The 23,049-nt window shown below is 45.5% G+C and overlaps 1 protein-coding gene across 1 annotated transcript in view; it reads right to left on the minus strand.

The window, feature by feature from the left end:
- Positions 1-23,049, minus strand: part of LOC119448736 (fatty acyl-CoA reductase 1-like) — a 49,159-nt gene that overhangs the window by 11,723 nt on the left and 14,387 nt on the right. Inside the window, exons 11-13 of the mRNA XM_049666482.1 lie at positions 18,948-19,187; positions 15,423-15,552; positions 10,618-10,747 (exon numbers count right to left, since the gene is read on the minus strand). Coding sequence (XP_049522439.1) covers positions 10,622-10,747; positions 15,423-15,552; positions 18,948-19,187 — 496 coding nt within the window. The 3' untranslated portion in view covers positions 10,618-10,621. The remainder of the gene's footprint in view (positions 1-10,617; positions 10,748-15,422; positions 15,553-18,947; positions 19,188-23,049) is intronic.

The raw sequence follows: 23,049 nt of genomic DNA on the forward strand, positions 1-23,049 counted from the left end.
ATATTTTCTCATTCTTTAATAGTTCAAATAAACAATTACACCATCACATCCTAATAGTCACAATTGTAAATACATAATTCCCACCTTAGTACAGCTACAGTGCCCAGAATATACTTACAAGTATATTCTAGGCACTGTAGTACAGCTTCGCTGGTCTTCGATCTCCACCTTAGTGGAAGGACTGAGTTTTTTTTTTTTTTTTTTTAGAGGTTCGACTTGACTAAGTGAGCCTGCGGTGACGTCAGCACAGTTCGTGATAATTAACTTGCACTAGACCAATTGAATGGTGTGATGATAGCGGAGTACTATGCAGGCCGCGCACCAGCTGCACAGCTTTAGCCCGGCCTTATAGGGCTGATTAAGGCTCGAGCCACACCGCCCGCCTGGCGCACGCGTGCGGTAGCTGCACATTTCGCACACTGGTGCAGAAATATCGGTTTACAGTGGGCTCGCACATGCAGCGTAAACCGAAATATGTGTACCAGTCTGGACGAATTGCGGTATTTTTTGCCCGACCGCGCATGCGTTCGGCAGGCGGGTGGTTCGGCGCGAGCGTAAATCGCACTTCTATTGGAAGGCCACCAACTATACCTTTGTAACGAGAAAATCAGGTCCATACACTCTGCGATATAAGTAGTACGCTAAATGCGTTGTATGTTGGGCTAGTTGTTATTTTTACATGAGAACCATCTTGAAATAGCGCGCCACGGGACGGAACAACAGAAAAGAAGACGAACACAGGCGCAAGCAGGTGAGGAGTGTGTTTCAAGGCTCTATCTCTACCTCTAGGAGTGTGTTAGCGATGCATCGATTGCACTGTACAATGCAGAAATAAAATTCCTGTCGCGCTGGTGTAATCACTTATTGTTTGACGGTTTCGATATTCCTTGTAACGGTGCGCTTGGGCAGGTTGTATATATATATATATATATATATATATATATATATATATATATATATATATATTGTGGCCATTTATTGTGCTCTTCTTCATCATCTGTACATTATCATCATCATGCGTGTGCCTGATGATGATCTGACCCTCATCTTCTTCGCGCGTGCGGGCGCATCATCATCAGCGTGGTCTGTGTTGAAGGCTGTTCAGGCTCGTTGTGGACGCCGCCCTTCTTCGCCGTGTCGTCTCTCTGGCTCAATAAAAGTCCGCCCTTACTGTGACGTCACAAGTGGTGGAGGTGCTTTCTTGGTTCCCTGTCCTCTACGCCTCTGGCCTACTCCCTGGAGCTTCGTTCGGGTCGCCGCTTGTGCCCACTGTCCGTCAGCATGTCGCAGGACGAGCAGCCTAGCGCTTCTACCCTAACCATCCTGCCTCCACAAGCCGCACCTTCTGTGATCATCAGCGGCCACCAGCGTGATCCCCATCTGTTCGCTGGTCTTCGCGGTGAAGATGCTGAGGACTCGCTGGATGATTACGAGTGCGTAAGCTCTGCTAATCGGTGTGGTGATCCCTACAAGCTCCGCCATGTCTCGTTCTACCTGACCGGTGTGGCGAAGACCTGGTTTTTCAACCATGAGATTGATTTCACCGATTGGACGAACTTCAAGCAGCAGCTTCGGCAAGTTTTTGGCACGCCGGCGGTTCGCTCCGCCCTTGCGAAGAAAACTCTGGATGCTCGCAAACAACACCCCGGCGAGTCCTACACATCGTACATCGAGGATGTTCTTGCACTATGTCGCCGTGTCAATGTTGCCATGGCTGAGTCAGACAGAGTACGCCACATTCTTAAAGGTATTGGAACTGTGGCCTTCAACGCGCTCGCCGTCAAAAACCCCGCTACCGTCGCTGACATCGTCTTGACGTGCCAGCGCCTCGACGAGCTCGAGTCCGTACGCTTGTAGCTGGACTTCAGCGATCACCGTTCTGCGGCAGACCCCGACTTGCGCATGATGATCCCGGCGATCATACGCGAAGAACTGCAATCACTTGGCTTGTCATCTCCGTTGATGATTCCTGCTCAGCCTTCTGGTGCAGCATTGCGCGACGTCATCAGAGAGGAACTTGCGTCAATGACCTGCTCTGCGAATAGTGGACCCTCCGGCCCCTAGCACCATACCAACATACGCGCAGGTTGCTGCCGCGCCTCCAACTAGTGTACGTCCAACGTTGCCTCTACCCACATACACGCAGGTTGGTGTCGCTCCTCCGGCCAATGTCCCCTCATTACCACTTGAGCCGTCATCACCCCATCTGACCGCACTATCTCAAAGCGCACCGAGCGCCCCTTACTACCTGCCTTGGCGACCGTCTCGTCCTACCTGTTATTACTGTGGTTATCGCGGCCATATATCACGTTTTTGCCGCAAGCGCCAACAAGACGAGCGTCGCGGGTACGACCTGTGTGAACGCGATGCGTATTCTGGTGGCGCCTCTTACCAAAGCCGTCGTTACGCTTCCCCTCCGCGCCGTTCTCCATCTCCGCCCGCAACGACCGAGACGCCGAATGGTTACCGTACAACCAGACGCCGATCACCTTCGCCCTTCCGCCGCTCCTCGTCACCGCTTCGGCCTACCTCATTCACCTCTGAACGCCGCCCGGAAAACTAAGTAATGCAGTTTTCGGAGGAAAAACTGCATTCACCGACAGGACTACAATTCCTCCAGCGGCGCGCCCTTGTAATATGATGTCCGTGTTTGTTGAAGGTGTGCACGTTGAAGCTTTGGTGGACACCGGTGTGACTTTATCTGTTATGCATTCCGATTTGTATAGGCGTCTCAGGAAAGTTGCGACGCCTTATGATGGACCCGCGCTTGTTGCAGCTCAAGGGAAAACAATCCGCCCTTCCGCGTTTTGTAGAGTGCGTGTATCCATCGATGGTATCGTCCACTACATACAATTTGCTGTGCTGTCGGCCTGCTCCCACCAGCTCATTTTAGGATGGGATTTCTTTGTCTCTGCTTCTGCTACTATATGTTGTGGGCAAGGTGTCGTACATATGTCCGACACCGACTATTCGCTCGGCGATGAACTGTATCAGCCACTTCGTCTACTCACTGCAAAAGATACCGAGCTACCTCCAGGCTGTCAGCAAATTCTGACCACAACGTCCGACGCCATCGACCATGGCGATGTGTTAATGTTACTTTGTGCGCGTTGTCTCACAAAAGGGATAGCTATTGTTTCAGGCCTAGTTAGGTTTGATAATGGTTCTGCACTTCTCGAAGCAAGGAACACAACACCTGAGAAAATTCGCCTTCCTAAAGGCACCACTTTGGATTGCGTTGCTGATTCAGAGCCTCTCTCTGTCGTTCCCCTCAAGGCTGCTCCCTCTGAAATCCCTCCTGCTGGACATTCTGGATCTTCCTCCGCTCTTGCTACTGTAATCAGCTCGGACTTGACCCCTTCGCAGACGCAACAGCTCCTTGCCTTGTTGAAGAAGCATGAAGGTTCATTTGATGCCCATTCTTCGACATTGGGACAGACGACCGTCACAGCGCATCAGATTCACACAGGACGGCAGATCCATCGTGCGTCGCCGGCCGTATCGCCTGTCTCTAGCTGAGCGCAAAATTATTGAGCGAAACGTCACCGACATGCTGCAACGTGAGATAATTCGCCCCTCTGCTAGCCCTTGGTCGTCTCCCATTGTTTTGGTCCGAAAAAAAGATGGCTCCGTGCGTTTCTGTCTAGATTACCAAGCGCTCAACAAGATCACGCGCAAGGATGTGTACCCCATGCCTCGCATTGACGATGCCCTCGATTCCCTGCAAGGTGCCGAGTACTTCTCCAGTCTTGATCTGCGTTCAGGTTACTGGCAAATTCCGATGCACGAAGCCGACAAAGAAAAAACAGCGTTTGCAACCCCAGATGGTCTTTACGAGTTCAACGTCATGTCCTTCGCCCTCTGCAATGCTCCCGTAACTTTTGAGCGCATGATCGACACCGTTCTGCGTGGCCTGAAGTGGAAGACCTGCTTGTGCTATCTGGATGATATTGTTATTTTCTCGTCGACATTTACCCAGCATCTGCAACGTCTGGACTCACGTGCATAGACAAAGCTGGTCTTTAGCTGAACACCAATAAGTGTAGATTTGCAAGCAAGATGATCAAGGTATTAGGTCATATTGTAAGCAAGGATGGTATTAGACCTGATCCTGACATGATCGATTTCGGCGGTGCTTCACTTTCCTCGTCCAGAAAAAACCAAGGACCTACGCAGTTTCCTCGGCATCGCTTCCTATTTTCGCCGATTTATTCGCGATTTCGCCTCTGTAGCTGCACCTTTACACCACTTCGTTCTGGTGCTCCCTTCGTGTGGTCACCTGAATATGAATCTGCCTTTGCCCAGCTAAAGGGCGCCCTCACATCTGAACCTGTCCTGTGTCATTTTGATGAGACTGCTCCCACACTCTTGCCCACGGATGCTAGCGGCCATGGCATCGGTGCTGTGCTCCTCCAGCGAGACAACTCTTCGCGTGAGAGAGTCGTTGCGTATGCCAGCCGCGTGCTAACACCTGCCGAGAAGAACTATACCATCACCGAGCAGGAGTGCCTCGCTGTCGTTTGGTCTGTCTAGAAATTTCGCCCTTATCTCCACGGTCGCCGTTTTACCAACGTGACGGATCACCACGCCTTATGCTGGCTTTCCACACTCAAGAACTTGTCAGGGCGTCTTGGCCGCTGGATTCTTAGTCTGCAAGAATATGACTTTGAAATCATCTACAAGTCTGGTAAGAAGCACCAAGACGCAGACGCTCTTTCTCGCTGCCCGCTTCCTACAGCCGCACTCATCAATGGTTCCGCCACCGCCTCCAGTGACGCACTCACTGGCGTCTCTTCTACGGTGGTTTTGTCCTTCGCTACTCTTGATCATCTCACTTCGCACGACCATGAATCATTTTCGTCTCAACAACTTGCTGACTCGTACTGTCGCCGTATTATAGACCACCTTCGTGGAGCTTCGTGCCCGCCTAACGCCCGGCTTCGTCGACAGCTGACACAATTTAAGCTTGAAAACTCCGTGCTGTACCGCCATATCCACCATCCTGATGGACGACGCTGGTTGCCCGTGCTACCTCGTTGCCTTCGTGCGCGTGTCCTTCAGGCCTTTCATGACGATTTGACTGCTGGCCACCTTGGCATCCAGAAAACTTACGACCTCATAAGAAGTCACTTCTACTGGCCTGGCCTGTCTACCAGTGTGGCGAGATACGTCGCTTCCTGCGCAATTTGTCAGCGTCGCAAACGTCCAACATCAGCTCCTGCCGGACAACTACTACCAGTCTCATGTCCTGCGGACCCATTTGAGGTTGTTGGCATCGATCTCTATGGGCCACTTCCCATGACTCCCGCCGGTAGTCGATGAATAGTGACAGCCATCGACCACCTGACGCGCTATGCCGAAACAGCATGTGTAAGTTCAACATCGGCTTCCGAAGTCGCTGCCTTCATTCTTCAATCCATCATCCTGCGCCATGGAGCCCCTCGTGTCCTTCTGAGCGACCGCCAGTGGATGGAAGGGTGGATGGAAAGAATGTCACAAACTTCTCTCGCGCATGCGCACAAACTTTCACGTGGTCCGAGTCGAGTGAAAGAGGAGCCCATCGTCATCGATACCACTTCCATTGCCACGCCGGCATGGTAAGGTCGGTGCGATGTCGGGGTGTTTGTCGTGTTCTGTATCAGCAATTTCTTGCTCCTGTTTATGCTTATGCTGTGTTGTGGCTAATTCATCAATACAAGAGGACTTTCCAGGCAAACGTGGAAGTGTAATTTGCGACTGAAATAGCCAACTAGCAGCGGGCTTGCGAAGGCGACGGCGTTTTCTTCGTTCCATGATGTGAACGTTTCTGCAACTTCTCTGACAGCTGCGATACAGTGTCGTGTGAAGTGTTAGTAATTTAATATTGGCACTGTCCGTGTTGTAAACTGCACACTGAACTAGCAGCGAACACTATTCAAGACAGCACTGCGCCGAAGTTCTGTCTTTCTCCAAATTATAATAATAGGTATGGGCTTTTCCATCATTCTTCATCAACATTTTTTTTCAGTTTCCTACACCGCATTTTGGACAGATTGTTACGAGCGCGAAATGTAATGACATGAAGTGTTCTAAAAAGAATTTTCTTACTTACTCGAACTATGCCGCGTCATGCGGTTCGCTTGAAGTGGCTATAAACACGAAGCGTACAAACACGAGGTTTTGACAGAGGTTGCGATGACTTAATTTGTGGTAAATAATGTATGATCATGAACTAATTCTTTGCTCTTTCTTGTTGAAGGGTGTACAGGATGAGAGGTCGTGAAATGTGTAGCAAATAGTTTAACGCCTGCAAGCTTAAATCATTGTGGCTTTTTTGTGTGTCTTACTTGTTTAAAGCACATATCTGAGTATCGGACGGTAATGCACGGCTAACTGATACTCACTTCCTTTTTTCTTTCAAGAATCAACGCCCATAATCTCGCAGCAACAAGCTCACAAAAAGAAACTTTTCCATTATAGCTAAGGTGCAACTACAAATAACGCCCATAATGTTGAAGCAGCTTCGCATAACCAGTCTCATTTCTGCTGTTCCCAAGTTTGACTGATTGAATATAGTAATAAATGTGTGATGCAAACTTCGCAATGCTTCCAATTTGTCACACCTTTATTTTCAGTAGCTTCTTTCGCACCCTGTGGCTTCAGCTGCACAGCGCGTCAAGAGCTTAGATAATTTATCAATACTCCAGTAAGATCCCGTAAACATGCATAAGGCGACCGACGTTAATGGCGCCCAATAAATAAAATGAATAGTTGCGGCTCCGAGCGTTGTAGGGTGGTAGGCTGGTGTACTGGGTAACCTAAAGTCATAAATTTTCAGGTTAGCATAAATTTATAAGCACCGTTGAACATGTTTTTATTCAAATACTCTGGGCAACGTTTCTAGAATGTCTAAAGGGAAAATGTTGGTTGGATGTTTGAAATAATTGACAAAGTCATGATGAGGCCTAAAAAACTTTGTAGAAAACTGGTAGGATGTTGAAAAAGTCAACAAACATGCGTCTATTCAATGTAGGATGCCAATTGTTAGAACAATGTTACTAGGGCGTCTAAAGAAAGTGATAGTAAATTGTTAAAAGGGGACGTTTACAGACAGCCTGTGAACATGCTTGAATTTAATGAACGTTAATAGTAGGTCTAAAGAAAGGTTTTTCTAGACAGTTAGTAGGAAGTTTACAGACACCCTATGAACATGCTTCTAATTAATGTTGGTGGCCAATTGTTTCTAGGATGTTACTACGGAGTTGTTAGGAAGCCTAAAGACCGTTGGAAGGATTTCTATTGACTGTTGGTAGGTTATACTGACAAGAGTCTAAAGACGGTCTAAAAAACGTTGATAGAAATTTCTATAAAAGTTTATGACCCCAGCATGCGGCATGACCATGCGTGGTCTTATTCCGGCGTTCTACTGGGCTTTTCTTCTGTTCGCGAAATATGGAGACCAAATCGGCCGATTGGGCAGTCCGAAATGTAGCGCACATGATTCAGACTTTACAAGCCGCGAGAGAAGGAAAACTGATATTACACGTTGTGGTGATGGTAGGCAACCACAGTGACAGAATGCAAGTCACGAAACTAACTGTTTATTGGGCGAACCTATGCCCAGCAAAACAAGCAACACTCACCACAATGATAGCGGCCAGCACACTCGTTGGTCGTGAAAATCTGATCTGCAAATCAGATGCGTGGGTTATTTATACATGACGCAATGAACTTTCCAGCGTAATTGCTGGTGATCTACTAAGTTCTAGAATTTACACCAGTATTCGGAGCAGCGCACACAATCTGATTACGCAAGGCTCAGTGGCAACATAGACAACAGATAGAATTGGCTACGAGAATCGAGAATGTTCTGATACATGCAAGGTGCGTCTTGCGCCGAGCGACAAAGTTTAACATTTGTTGAATTGAATTGAATTTTAGGGTTTTACGTGCCGAAACCACTATTTTATTATGAGGAATGCCGTAATGGGGACTCTGGAATAATTTTGACCACCAGGGGATCTTTAACGAGCCCCAATGAACGGGCCATGCACAGGTGTTCCTGCCGTTCATCTCCATCAAAATGCAGCCGCCGTGGCTGGGATTAGGTAACCTTTCTGCGCAGCACAACGCCAAATCCACTAAGCAATCACGGCGAGTAATACAACAACAATGGGATGCAATACAGCAGGCTTGCTTTCATTCAGTTGCTGCTTTCATAACCAACATAATGTCACGAGGATTAACTAACGTGTGGTATAGGCTCAACAATAGCAGGCTCCGGGCACGTTTGCTTTGGAACACAGGTGTTTTTTGGAACTGGTAGGCTTGTCTGGATACATCACTTCGAACCATGATGTTGCCCTTAATTGCAAGCACCACAATGACAAGCCTAGTGGCAAGAGTATAGCGACCGTAGGAATCACTGAATTCAAATCCGTCTGGCGAGAGAGTACAGGGAGAACCAGATGCCTCATTACATCGTTATCAGTTGCCTACGCAAACACGGCCAGAATAAATTTCCGGAACCAGCGCGTGACAATGAGCCTGTAAAAAATAAAACTGCATTAAGATGTATTGTTAGTTGGGCTTTAAAGATAAGGCATGCTGTTTTACTCACTTCTTTCTTACTCTGTATAGATTTCGCGAGCATTATATATATATATATATATATATATATATATATATACTGTACATGTGTGCAGTGTACTGGGAAATATAGCTGATAACGCCCACATCACTCCTTCGAGCACTTGCTTAAGGAGTTTTCGCAAGGGTTGTAATTACCTTACGCTATTGAAACTTTGCCCACGAATCAGGCACAATATGCTCCTCATTTCCTCAGAACGTCAACATTGTGGCACGTTGAGTGCTTTCAGGACATTAGGGCAAACTACCTGCGCGACTCATAATGTAAGCTTGCGACGCTTTCCGTACACGTAACCCATAGCATGGTCCCCGTTCTCTACAAATATAGAATAACTACCACCTTTGGCTCTTTTGGGACAACGGAAAACTTTGTGAGAGATTAATAACGCTTCTACACAGGAAAAGAAAACGAAGGTTTAGTAATTTGAATTTAGCCGTTAATTACCCCACACACTTTATTCTTTTTCTGGTCATCACTACTAACATTCTCCGCATTGCCTTAACTATAATTTCGTTATCAGGAGCACACTTGGCAAAACAAGGACACAAAAAGTGAGGCACTGAAAAAATTCTGCGCTTCGTGTGTACTCACTTTCTCAGTGTGTGTCCATGCTTGTCAAGTGCGCTGGTATTAACTATTCCATGAATTATCAACTAGCCATAAGTATGTTTTAAAGGGACTGACAACCAATTTTAATGGTACCCGTTTTTTAGGGCAAAAGAAAGCTTACCGGTCTGTGCGTCCAATCACACAGTGATAGCGAGAAAAATACCATGAAAAATGTTTTTTTTTTGTAATCTGAGTTTTCCGATCTGCATCGAGTTAATATTACCATGAAAAGCACTGTGCGCAAGCGCCGATCGTAGGAGAAACGTTGGCGAGGTATATAACTGCCCTGCAGTTTCCATGTACTATACACATTGGTAGTCGGCACGTGCCCTTGTCTTAAGTGTAGCTGTTAAGATGGTTTACTGCTTACCTCTAAAATGGCGAGGTTGCGAGCTTTCACGAAGCAAGGAATAATATAATTTGTTAGGCTGCCCTGCATATGCAGTTTCACATTTAATGAATTATTCATGGCAACGCTGGAGTCAGGCGACCGTCGTAATTAACTAATTTTGTTAGAGCTGCCTTCGCTGCCTTCTGCACGTTTTTCCGACCAAGGGATGACGCTTGCAGAAACCGCAAGAGGTGGTTAATGTACTTTGTTGTAGTGCCCCAGCAGAAGATAAACAATGCATATTAGCCGTGTTCGAAACTTAATGCAGATAATGCGCATAACATACGTCTTCAGACGCTACATGTGATTGTATCTTTGTGTGATTATATCGCACATATTCTATCACAGTATTGTATCTTTATGCGACTTGTTATGCGACTCTTGCAAGTTGCTAGTTCTCCATTTTCCTGAAACTGGTGTATTGCAATACTTTTTTGACTGTGCTGAACACTAACCATGTGAACTGTCGCGAACTGCGAAGGGACAGGCACCTTTGTCAGGCTTGACTGCCTTTAGCCCTTGCCCCTGCATTGAGCTTTGTATATTGCTTACTGCAAATAAAGTGCTTACTTACTTACTCATTATAGGTGTCTGTTCGTCACTAACGAATTCCTGTCGACGAGACATGTTTATTGGACAATAATAGATTGTGTAACTTAACACACATTTAATGTGGGCGCAATAAATTTATGTTTCAAATTGCAATAATGCGTTCAGGAGCATTAACTCGTCATTCTGTGTCTACGAATATGGGTGTCGGCTGTGAATAATCAAAATTTAACTACAACATTGCTATGAGGCTGCCACTGACGTCTCTACCGTTTACTGACGTGGTGCTACTGCGCCTATTACTCGCTTAGACGTAATTTGCAGCGAAGCATGCTACGACTTTTTTTTTTCTCTGCGTCATATGCACTCGTGCTCCAGGCCAGGTGAATGCTGAAATTACACCTTCCCAGTCATGATAGGCACTCATCCGTACGCTTACCGTGTCAGACGTTTTCATGCTGTTGCGGGAGCGTTGTATCCTCGACCTTGAAGAGGTACTTGCGAATGCCCAACATGTAGTGATCCCAGTACTGGCACCAATCGAGCTTCCGTATGTCAAGGTCGAACAACTGTATCAACAGTGACGTCATTAATAGGTGTTACAGAATGGTTGAAACGCTGTCACTCACATAATGTGTAGAAAAGGACACTTCGGGCTTTTACAAAACCAGAGATAAATTTTACCGGATATTCTTTTTTTTTCGGCACTGCTGCCGCATTGTCGCCTAAAAGCATAGCCATTACTCAGAGAGTTATCAAATGCCATGACAAAATACAAACAGGAGTGAGTGTTGGTTAACTTAAGTACGAAGTAAAGTCAGTGACGGTGATTTTGAGTGGAAGTGAGCATCAACGTGAGCGATTGTCGCCCAATTGAGCAAACGTACGTATGAGTTAGTAGGAGCCGACGCTAGTATGAGTCTGAATGGGTGGCTGTAAGTGTGAATGGAAGTTACTGTGAACGTGTGTGAGTGTCAGTGAGTTTGCGGGGGCGTGAGCAGGAAGGTGAGTGAGTGCGCATGAGTGTGAAAGAGAACATAGCTTGCGAAAATATTAACGAGTGAGTTTGAATGAGCATCCTTTTCTGCCGACTTATGAGTGTATGATGGATTTAGATGCTGAGGTCGCTGGTGGTTGTTCGACTTTGGAAACGAGGACGCTGGTGGTAAGGAGGTTGAGATAGGCGACGCCGTGAGGAGGAAGGCGGGAGGAGAGGTAGTAATGCGCGCTTAGTGCATGGCGCAAGCGGCGACGTCATCAGGTGACAACGGCTTTCGGTCGGCCGTGGCGCTGGACTGAACGCGAAAGATTCGCTTGCACCGATTCTGACAGTGCATACAATCTGCAACTAGTGCATCCCTTCACTAAACACTTTTCCTCGACTCAATGATAATGATGATGATTTATTGGCATCTCCATGGAAACGGAGCGGGGACAAATCGTCACCTATACCCTGCTTGAGCTACTCAGGTATATGCTATGAATGCTTTTCCTTCTAGCATTTTTGTATGCATCTGTTCAATGTTCTCTATCTACCTTGTACCGCTGCCTATGCCGGTAATGGATCCGGTTGGATCAGTCTCTTCTCTGCTTTTTTTCCGCCAATGCTGTAAAAGTCTCTTGCTTATCTCGACTGTTGACTGATTGATACTTCCGTATACTTTAACTCCAAGCGTTTGTGGAAGTTGTACGTTACGTATACTGGTCTTGCTGAGTGAATCCCTTCGCATTCCATTAGGATGTGCTGAGTGTTCTCCGGATTTTGCTTCAGCATACACATGCCTCATCTAAGTGCGAAATATTTGCTCCGGTATGTTTTTGTCCTTGGGCAACCAGCTCGAGTCTCATATAGCAATGTACTTCCCTTCGTGTTATCGTATAGATTTTCCCTTCTAATTTTGTTTCTCTCATTCTTGTAAATCTCCGTGGTCTTCTTCGTTTACATTCTTTGTATCCAATTCACTGTCTCTGTTTCCCTCATTTTCCTTCTGATTACTCCTGCTCGTCTATCTACTTTCAGTTACCCTGTATTTGGTTGCCAACTTTCTTGACCTCTTCCTCTATTCTGTATCCACGATTTTTAGGTACAGATACTTGTGCACTTTAGCCGCCCATTTATTTTGATCCATGTTCCTGAGTCTTTTTTTGAAAACTATTTTTTCTCGGCGCTTCTCTGACTTCAAACGAGGCCCAACCCATGTGCCCTTGCATTGCCTCAGTTGTGGTTTTGCTGTGGGTTCCCAAAGCCAACCGGCCCAACGACCTTTGGTTTAACTTCCAACCTCGACAACATATCCAATTTTAGGCACAGAATGGCATTTGCAAACGTCATAGCTGGCACCATGACTCCTTTCCAGAATGATGATGACTATTATTATTATTAGCATCTCCTTTGAAACGGGGCGGTGACAACTAGTCACCTAGCTTGCTTGATTTAATCAGGTATACTATACATGTTCTTTATCTAGCATTTCTTATACCTCTCATTATTCTTTGTATTTTTCAAAAGTTTACCTTGTACCGCTACCTATGGTTTTAAGAGATCAGGTCGTATCCATCTTTTCCCTGCTTTTTTCCACCAGTACTCTAATCGTCTCTTGCTTATCTCTACGGCTGATCTGTTTATGTTTCCTTCCAATTTAAACCCAAGCGCTTCTGGGAGTTGCACGTTACCTATGGTTCTCGCTGGGTGGATCCCGTCGCATTCCAATACCATGTGCTGAATGGTCTCTGGATCTTTACTGCAGCATACACATGCCTCATCTAGTTCCGAATATTTGCTCCGGTATGTTTGGTCCTTAGGCAATCGGCTCGAGCCTCAAATAGCAAGGCACTGCCCTTTGTGTTATCGTACAGATTTTCCCTTCTAATTTCTTTCTTAGTCATTCTTGTAAATCTCCATTGTCCTTTTTGTTTCCATTCTTTGCATCCAATTCACAGTCTCTATTTCTCTCACTTTCATTCTGATGACTCCTGGTTGTCTATTTACAGTTTCGATTATCCTGTACTTGGTTGCCAACTTCCTTGACCTCTTCCTCCATTCTGTGTCCACGCTTTTCATGTAGATATACTTGTGCACTTTAGACACCTATTTATTTTCATCCATGTTCCTGAGCCTTTCTTCAAAACTAATTTTGCTCGGTGCTTCTCTGACTTCAAAAGAGGCCCAACCCATGTCACCCTGCACAGCCTCATTTGTGATATTACTGTGGGCTCCCAAAGCCAACCAGCCTACTGATCTTTGCTTAACTTCCAAACTCGACAAGATATCCGATTTTAAGCATAGAATGGCATTTGCGAATGTAGGCGCTGGCACTATTACTCCTTTCCAAATTCCACGCACCGCCTCATACTTATTGTGGCCCCACAGTGCTCTGTGTTTCATTATTGCTGCATTCCGCTTCCCCTTTCTTTTCAGATTATCTTGGTGGTTGCTTGAGTAATTCTTTCCTTCGTTTATGTGTACGCCGAGGTACTGATATTACTTCAGTATGGGTATTACTTGCTGTTGAATTGACACCACGAAGTGATTCGTCTCTTCATTAAAGATCATAGTTCCTGATTTCTCTGTGCTAACCTTAAGGCCTAGATTTGCGGCTGCATTCCCACAGATATTCGCAAGTATCTGTAAATTTTTTTATTGTACGCTAGTAGCACAATGTCGTCTGCGTACATAAATCCAGGGACCTTCTCTTGCACTATTTGTTCATTACGCATGCGTAATAAATCAAACCCTAATTCGATGTTTTCCAGTCGTCTTTCTATACCCTTAACGTAAAGAGTGAACATCAATGGTGACAGAGGGCATCCTTGCTTCAATCCTTGGTGAATTCCCATCATTTCATTACCGTTTCGACCTTCCCATACCACGTGTACTTGGTTGTCTTTATATATCTCCCTCAGCAGATCCACGAAATCGTCATCTATGCCTTCGTGCTGAAGAATATCCCATAACAATTCCCTGTCTACGTTGTCATAAGCTCCTTTAATATCTAGAAATGCTATCGATAAACGTCTTTTCTGAGCTACTGAAATCTCTATGCACTGAGTTAGTACAAACATTTTATCCTCTAAGCGTCTGCCTGGCCTGAACCCATTGTGTAGTTCCCCCAATACATTGCTTTTCTGCACCCACTTCGACAGTTCTAATTTTATGGCTTGCATTGTCATTCTATATATCACCGACGTTACTGTAACTGGCCTGTACGAGCTCGTCTTATCTTATCTCCTTTGCCTTTGTAGATGAGATTCATCTTGCTTTCACGCCATCATCCTCCGTGGTTGCTCAGTGGCTATGGTGTTGGGCTACTGATCACGAGGTCGCGGGATCGAATCCCGGCCACGACGGACCGCATTTCGATGGGGGCGAAATGCGAAAACATCCGTGCACTTAGATTTAGGTGCACGTTAAAGAACCCCAGGTGGTCCAAATTTCCAGAGTCCCCCCCCCCTACGGCGTGCCTCATAATCAGATCGTGGTTTTGAAACGTAAAACCCCATAATTTAATTTGATTAATTTCACGCCATCCAACAAGAATTTTCTTTGTTCTAATCACTTGCTCTATGGCATTAGTCAGCAGGGCCTTGCTTTTTGGACCGAAGTTTTTGATTAGGTGTATTGGGATTTTACGGGGTCCTGCTGCCGTGTTGTTAGGGACATTTTCTGCTGCCTTTTTCCAATAAAAGCTTTCTATGCTAAATTTTGATCTCTCAGGCCTCTCTGCTGTTGCTGGATCTGTTGTCTGAACTACGCTTTTTCTCGTTCCGAAGTTATCCCTAATAACGTCTGTGAAGTACCGTAGCGCATCGTCTCCTTCGTAGATGTAACCATCTTCATCCCTTATAGCCGTTTTCGAGTGTTTAGTTGGAGCTCCGAGTGCTTTTATATGGTTCCAGAATCTTTTAAGGGCACCATTGTCTCTTTTGTGAATGTTATGCACGAAGAAAGCTGATGGCAGCGTCACCCCTCGAGAGTAGTAGTCACTGCAATTCATTAACCATGGCTTCCAAGCTACGCGCGCTGAACCATCAACCGATCTCGGAGCGCATGCATGGACACTCCCCCGCAATTCTTGAGAAGCGTAGCGCGCTCTTCAGTCGAATGGTGGGGCTTTTCTCATCTCGGTAGAGTGGAGGGAAAGGTTCTAGTCGAGGATCGCTTGAGAATACGCGCTAAGTTCGTCAGCAGTGGAAACTAGCGTCGTGTTAACTTTACAAGCAAAAGCCACAGCAAGTACACCCAACCTGCTTGTCTGTTGGCGACAGTTCGTTCATCAGTTCCAAGACGTTGTCTGATCGGAACAGCCAGCTGTTATTGGTGAAAAAGTGCACGGCGTCCATGCCATTCACAACCTGGCGATATTTGGCAACCATACTGAAATGAAGAACCAAAAAACGGAAAGGTATCTTGTGTTACTATTTCCCCAAATTTACTTCGTAGCCTACGTATTCTTAGGCTTTTTAGGCAGTCATGATGTCATGTTTATCGTGTATTCCAAAGTTCTAGTTGGCTCATTTTAACGTTAAGTCTGTGACTGCCACACAAAAAATGCTATTCACTTCTCGCTTGCTTGCCGACACATTTTCATGACGTGCGGCATGTAAAATACCGACAAATTATGGGAGCACTACATCAGGGACAGTATTCTGAAAATCCTTTTTGGTAGAATAAAACTTTTTTGTCTTTTTTAAACACGAAATCTTGCTCTTCGGAATTTCCACTGATTCACAGGCGCTGTTTCGGAGCAAATGCTTTATGTATGGTTTTCATAACATCTCCGAGTCAAAATAAATACTGCCCTAAAAATACCCAGTTCTCCAAACATGAAATGTGAGCGGTGAAGCTTGCGGGTGATGGCAGAACAGGCGTCATGAAGCGGGTAGTATCTGCAACACAATATGAAATTTTACAAACTCACTATACCAAAATCGCACTTAATAGAAAATTATCAGTCGAAAACAAAATAAGGAAAGCGATAACTATTCGCCACAAGTACACCTGCTTCAGAAGGTTTGTGCAGCGCTCTATCTGCGAAGGAACTTGATTTCTTCCCAACTGCTACATGAACTTCGAGACCTAGAAAACCTCAGACTGCAGCTCTCGGCACGATTGAACTTGCAAAACTCTCAAAATCTGGTTTTCTTTCGTTTTTTTTTTCTTGCCGCCTTCCGTGCCTCAAACACTTCGCATGGTCAGTTGAGGCACATGTTTGGCCCCCTGCATATTGGAACTACAGTGACGTAAGTGGGTAGTGCAGGTGGGAGAATGCGCGGCGTGGTAGCTCTGACGTCAGGTCACGTGCAAAATGTATTATCCCACCTAGCCTTCCTGAGGAGTCCATGAATGAACTAGCTCCACATTCTGACGAATAAAGCTCTCTCTCTCTCTATCCCTGAAAGGTTATAAGCCCCACTAAAAAGTCAGTTCGAAACTCTCCTTCCCCCACCCACACCCAAACTCGCCCGCCCCTCTTCCAACCGAAATTAACCCTTTAAGGCCCAGTGATTCCAAATGGAATCATCAATTTTGTAGGTCAGTGCGCAACCCCGGGGTAAAAAGAAAAGGTTGTTCTTACGCTACAACTCATATTTAGCCCTTGCTCCACATATGCTGGCAAGCTGGTAGACTCAAGGAAGTGCTGCCACCTCTGAACGAAAAAAATAAAAGAATCGCTGGCCCTGTTCCCGCCATTCGCTGAGATCCCCTCTTCTTTTCACCGTGCAGAGATACAACAATTACTTTATTTTTGTCTCGAACATTTGGACTTTGACTATTAGGTGTTATGCTATCCCTTCGCAGTAAATTTCTTCGGCGAAAAGTATTTCCGGGTACCGGAGAACTTTGCGAATTTTGATCATTCCAAATGGAATTATTGGGACGTAGGGGCCCCGACTACTAACGCGTTGCATTTTCGATTGACGTTACCTCACTGGCTAAATCGCGTGTTTGTTCGCGCTCAAACGGCGTTTTCATGCCGTACTTGGCCATGTTTTGGGCGCGTGTTACCTGATGGATCATTATCGCGTCTGGAGCCTGTATTGTTGGTGGAGCCTTGCTCTGCTTTTGTGATTTTATGCTGTTGATATGATCTTATGCGGTGTAGATAAACTTCTTGGGGGGAAATCCCCCCGTAGTATGGAAACATTTGCTTTCAGAACAGATGGCGACAATCAGCACATGCGAGTTTTATGGGATAAAGGAAGAAGTCCCAAAGCTTGTGCTGATCCCTCGAGGTGGCATTGATTCGCCCGATGAAAAAGAAGTCATCGCGCAAACTAGAAAAAAATAGAGAAGAGTGTCCTCTTACTTCCGCATTCGGTGCGAGAAGTGTGGCACACACCTCTGCCTCAACAAGGAAAAGAATTGCTTCAAACAGTTTCATCTAAAATTTTCACGTATTGCTTGAAACGACGCATTTCAGGTACACCAAGTCCCACTGATTCCATTTGGAATCATTAAATAAGTTTTGATTGAAAAGTGTGCGCACAGATTTTTTAACTTTTCTTACCTACCACGATCATGCACATCTCAAGTTGTAAAGACCAATTTTTTTACATTGAACGGAAATAATTTGGGTCTGAAAGGGTTAAAGGACAACCGCAGCGAATTTTTGTACCACGTAGAAAGCCTAGTTTAAGATAATGTGGGTATAGGGAAGCCTCCCTGCAAAATTTTACGTTCGAAATACAAGTGTGAGGTGTCACGAAAAGTTAGCAAAGGTAGCCATTACTTATACAACATTGAAAAAAAGAAAACATCGCTATTACCGCCCAGCGTAAGTGACGAATGACCCAGAACGCGCTTCTCGAAGCACGACCTAGGCGGCGCCTGCAGCTCTCCGTATCACACTGTAAAAATCTCGGAGACGACGCGCTGGGATTTAATTCATAGCGCCTAACCACCCATCGTCTGCTTAGGTGATGTTTAGAGGCATCTAACAAGAAAATTATACAATCGCCAGCCCTGCGGCTTTGCCAAGGTTGCTTCAGTGTATGTACTACACCTTACACATTTTGCACCTTACCTTATATTTACATTATATAATTTATTACATTATAGGTTGCCTCATACAGTTTACCGATACAGTATGCATTTTATAACCAACTTAGCCAAAATAAAATGTTGCAGTTGGCCTTTAGGGCCAGGGTAGCACGATATGTCACTGCCTCAAGTAGGCCAAACATCAGGAAAGATTTAGAAAATGCCCAATTGATGCGACTGCTCACGTCCAAATTTGATCGCGAATCAAATCTGACCTCTTAATCATAAACAGCAAGTTTAACTTGCCCGTAATTTTCGGCGAGAAGGATAACCGTAGCTAGCTGCAGCCGAAATAAAGCCTTTCAAAAAGCGCAAGTAATTACTTCCCCCGAGTGCCATTTATCGTGTGCGGCAGAGACTGTTGTTCCTCGCAACGCATGCGGGGAAGAGTAACTGTGGCCACGAGATTGAACTGGGCGCGAGAAGATGCATGGGATGCGTCCCACATCACCCTGCTATATATTGCTCACACGGCCCACTAAATTTGCGAGGGAGCCTAAACAGCTGTCCCCTGCATCCACCGTCCTTACTGGAACAGAATGTCACTTTCACTTGTGTGTGGGGACATTCCGCGCTTGACTACACCTATTAACACTTTATCTTATTCTTTATCAATGCCATGTTGAGGTCAACAACAAATATATATTGATGACACTAAGAACACATTGAAGTTTTCCCGGATGTCTGATATAACCCATTCAGCCACCTCGAGGGTGTGCAGAACTCACCCAGCCTTTTTTCCGGTTAACCGCAAGGCGAGGTCTCCAAGGAATGCAGGCACGTAACACAGAAAGAACAGGTTCAGGCGATACAACACTTTGCTGGTGGTCGCCGTGGCGCTGGGTGGGCGAACTGCCTTCGGCAAAGGGAATTGTACCGTAATCCTGTTTACTTGCGCAAGCACCTCACCCCATGTGTGCGTTTGTAAGGCGCTGCTGGTACAGTTGTACACCTTCAGCTGCGTTGGCCTGTGAAAAGAAATTGTTTATGTTCATCTGGACTTCAACAGGCACAGGAAATAAAAGCGCACACAAAAATACGCGGTTCGTGGCAGTGTATGCGATTGAAGAACGCCGGCGTGAGCCCAAGGTTAAGATGCGGAAAAGGTGGCTGCAGTTCACAACCGTTGGGAATTTTCCTATTTCAAAAGGTCCGTTCAATTGGGCCGTTCAATTGGGAGGACTAAATACTATACTGTTTGCGCCTGTACATGAGCCCAAACAACCGCGTGAATGGGGTTCAAGAAATAAATGCACTGCCATAGCTGGCATACCGTGTTTTATTATATCGTTTATTGAAGTACAACACACTAGCCTTTGTGATCCGTCACATGAAAAGTACAGACAGCACATTCTTTGAAAAATAGTGGTCGCTTTAGATACAGGATGGGCAATGAGCGCTATATAGTGCCTACCGCAGGAGTTCGTGTTACTGCACGCGAGTTTCTATTTCAAGGCTAGCACAGGCGCGCATAATCCCTTAACTGCAGTTCCTTTGTACTCAGGAAAAACTACAAACTAGGACCATTTTAAAGATTCTTTTACAGTGAAGCTGTCTATATGGCCAGGATCCCGGGATTTTTTTGTGGCGTAACATCAACAGAAAACTATCATCATCTAGGGCTCAGACTTAAATGCAATGGCTCATGTCCCCGTAAGGCAGAGGCTACATGCACTCGGCATGTAAAGTGAAGTGAACAGTGCTTATATTCTTTAGAATCACACATACAACATACTGAACAGCATACGCTTTAATAGAGAACAAACTCAAAACAAGCATCCCAAACACATAATTGATGATAATGCGCTCCTGCGCCTCCATGCAAAAAAGTAGCGCTCCCCGCGTACGCTTCCCGGTAAAGATTACTGTTGCGCAACCTGCCGTGGCGACGGCCGCTTGCGACGTGGTGAGTGATTTGCCTAGCCTTTCGTATACAAGATAACCAGCTTATCAACTGATTTCAATGTTGTTGCAGCAGCGCTACGGAATCAGGCATACAACATACAGAAGAGTATACGTTTCAAAAACGAGAGACAGAAGAAAGGGGAAAGGCAGGGAGGTTAACCGAGAGGCGAAGGTCCGGTTTGCTACCCTACGAGGGGGGGGGAGGGGGGAGAAGTAATATAATATAAAAGTAAAGAGAATAAAAGAAAGGAAGCACAGATAGATAATCGTAGCCGCTCACTATCGCTGCATACTGCTACCGCACAACAGAGTAGCACATGTAGCGTTATAAACATCAGCTCAGGCTACCGTCGCTTGTTCAAGTATGTTGTCCTTAAAAACGGTAACAGTGTTCTCGTCGCCCTCCGCTTGTGATGTCGGGATTCTAAGATTATTTCTTCAGATTCAATAAAAAAACGAGCTCAAAGCAAGCATCCGAAACACATAATTGGGGATAAGGTGCTCCTGCGCCTACATGCAATGTGAAGCACCTGGCGCTCCCCGCACACGTTTCCCGGTAAAGATTTCTGTTGCGCAAGGTGCCGTGGCGACGGCAGGTTGCGACGTGGTGAGTGACGTCCCTAGACTTTCGAATAGAAGATAACCAGCTTATCAACTGATATATATGTTGTTGCAGCACCGCTTTGGGCGGTGGCGTGCTGCAAAAATTACCATTACTTCCATTAATACCATTACTCTAAAATAGCAGTACTACCATTACTTGAAGGCCATAAATGAATGCATACCCCCCTCAACAGATTTTGTGTTAGTTTTCGACATGTTCGCTGGACATCCGCTTTCGCTGGGCTAGTATGGCTGGTCAATTTTTTCTTCTCTAATACCATTCATATATTATCATCAGACCCACAGAGTGATCGATACCAGCGATAGCGGTGGCGGGAAATCGTTTGAGTCTATGGCGAAAGCAAAGAAACCAAAAAAAATTTAAAATATTGCGGCAAAATACGGCCTCCCATTCCATTGCCTGAGCAGGAGAAACGTCCGAACTTCTTTGTCAATTGCGGAGCAAGGTTGTCATACACCCCATGAACGAGGCGCCAACGACGGGCCAAATTACAAAGCTGACTTATCAGCTTCCGAAAATAACCCCACGAAAGCAAGGACAATTAATAAGGGGCCCTCTGGTGCGCGAGAGAACGCCGGTTGTGGTTCAAATACCCAGTCAGAGCCCAGAGTTGTCAAAACACAACAAAATATATTCTTCAAATAAGGCAGTCACATACACACACACACAGACTTCGGCTAGGCACATCACAATGCACTTCAGATGGGTGTTAGCAAAACTCCGGAAAATGATTAACGACAAGCACGTACAGTACATAATGAATAGGAACACAAAGTGTCCGCTCGTATACTTCATTCTTGTAAAAGAGCGCCATCGCCAGCAGGCAAAATTTTGGAAGTAAATCTGCAAGCACTCTAGTAAACATTGAGAGTGTTTTCCCCTGCTCGACTCTATAGTTGTATAGAAGTCCAAGCCGCAGCGGAATGTTTTGCTGCACATTTCTCCTCCGTATATAAAGCTTCAGGTTTCAAAGCTAGTGTCAGTCAGCGCCACACGACGGTTCCTACAATATACTGCTGTGTTGTTTGATGAAAAGCTCATCAGCGAATTCCTTAAGCGCTTGAAGCCTTCCCCATCCTGCGGTCCTGATAGCATCCCCTAAACGTTTACAACACTATTCTAACAATTCTAAATGCTTACGGCAGTATATTTGCTCCAGTATTGACATCTAAATTTAACAACTCTTTAAATACTTAGATTTTCCATGATATGTGGAAAACTGTTCGTGTTTTTCCAGTATTCAAGTCTGGATGTAAAACCGATGTTTCGACTTATTATCACCAGATTTCCCTTCTCTCCTCTCTACTACGTCTAATACTTTTGAGCTCGCTCTTCACAACATATTTTTTACTGTGAAGAACTCATTAATTCCGAGTCAGCATGGATTTCTCCCCGGCCTCTCCACTATCACAAATCTCGCGAGTTTCATGACACAGATCTCCAAGCCGGCACTTCAAAAGCGGCAAGTCGACACCGTTTACGTGGACCTCAGCAAAGCTTTTGATGTAGTCAGCCACTCCCTGCTTCTGATCAAGCCTACGCACTTTGCCGTTGACTCGTCAGTTGTCAATCTCTTGTGCAGTTATCTTCATGATAGATCTTGTTATGTTAACGTCAATGGCCCAAGATCTTATTTTTACATGGCAACTAGCGGCGTTAATCAAGGATCAGTATTGGGGCGACTCCTTAATTTTTTTCCTAATCACGTTCTTTCCGCTCATTGGAACTCTTCTTTCGTTCTATATGCCGATGACATCAAAATCTTTGAGAAAATTCACACTGTTTATGACTGTCCCACCCTGCAGTCTGACCTGCTTTGTTTTTCTAAATGGTGCAAAGACAATAACCTCACCTTGAATGCTGCTAAGACGAAAGTCTTGAATTTCACACGCAAAACAGCAAGCTTTTCTTTTTCTTATTCTGTAGATTCTGTACCATTGTGTAAGGTCTGTGAGATCAATAATCTCGGTGTACTTTTTGACGCGATTTTACACTTTTCAGCTCGCACTATAGCGTTGCAATACAGGATATGCGCTCTCTTGGCTCCGTTTGCAGACTATCGAGCGAATCTCAGTCTCCTACACCATTCGGCAAGTTCTACACAACAATCTGTTTTCCTTATCTCGAATATGCGTGTTTCCTGTTCCATGTTTCCATTTTCCATATTCCATGGAATTCCGTGTTCCTACCTGTCATCACCAACGCTCAACCGTCCACAGAATACAGGGTCTCGAAAACGCTTATTTTAACTATCTTGATATTTTTCATAACTCACTGTCATTGTTCTTTTCCGAGCTTGG

The sequence above is a fragment of the Dermacentor silvarum genome, chromosome 4 (assembly GCF_013339745.2).
Source record: "Dermacentor silvarum isolate Dsil-2018 chromosome 4, BIME_Dsil_1.4, whole genome shotgun sequence".
Taxonomy (NCBI): Eukaryota; Metazoa; Arthropoda; class Arachnida; order Ixodida; family Ixodidae; genus Dermacentor; species Dermacentor silvarum.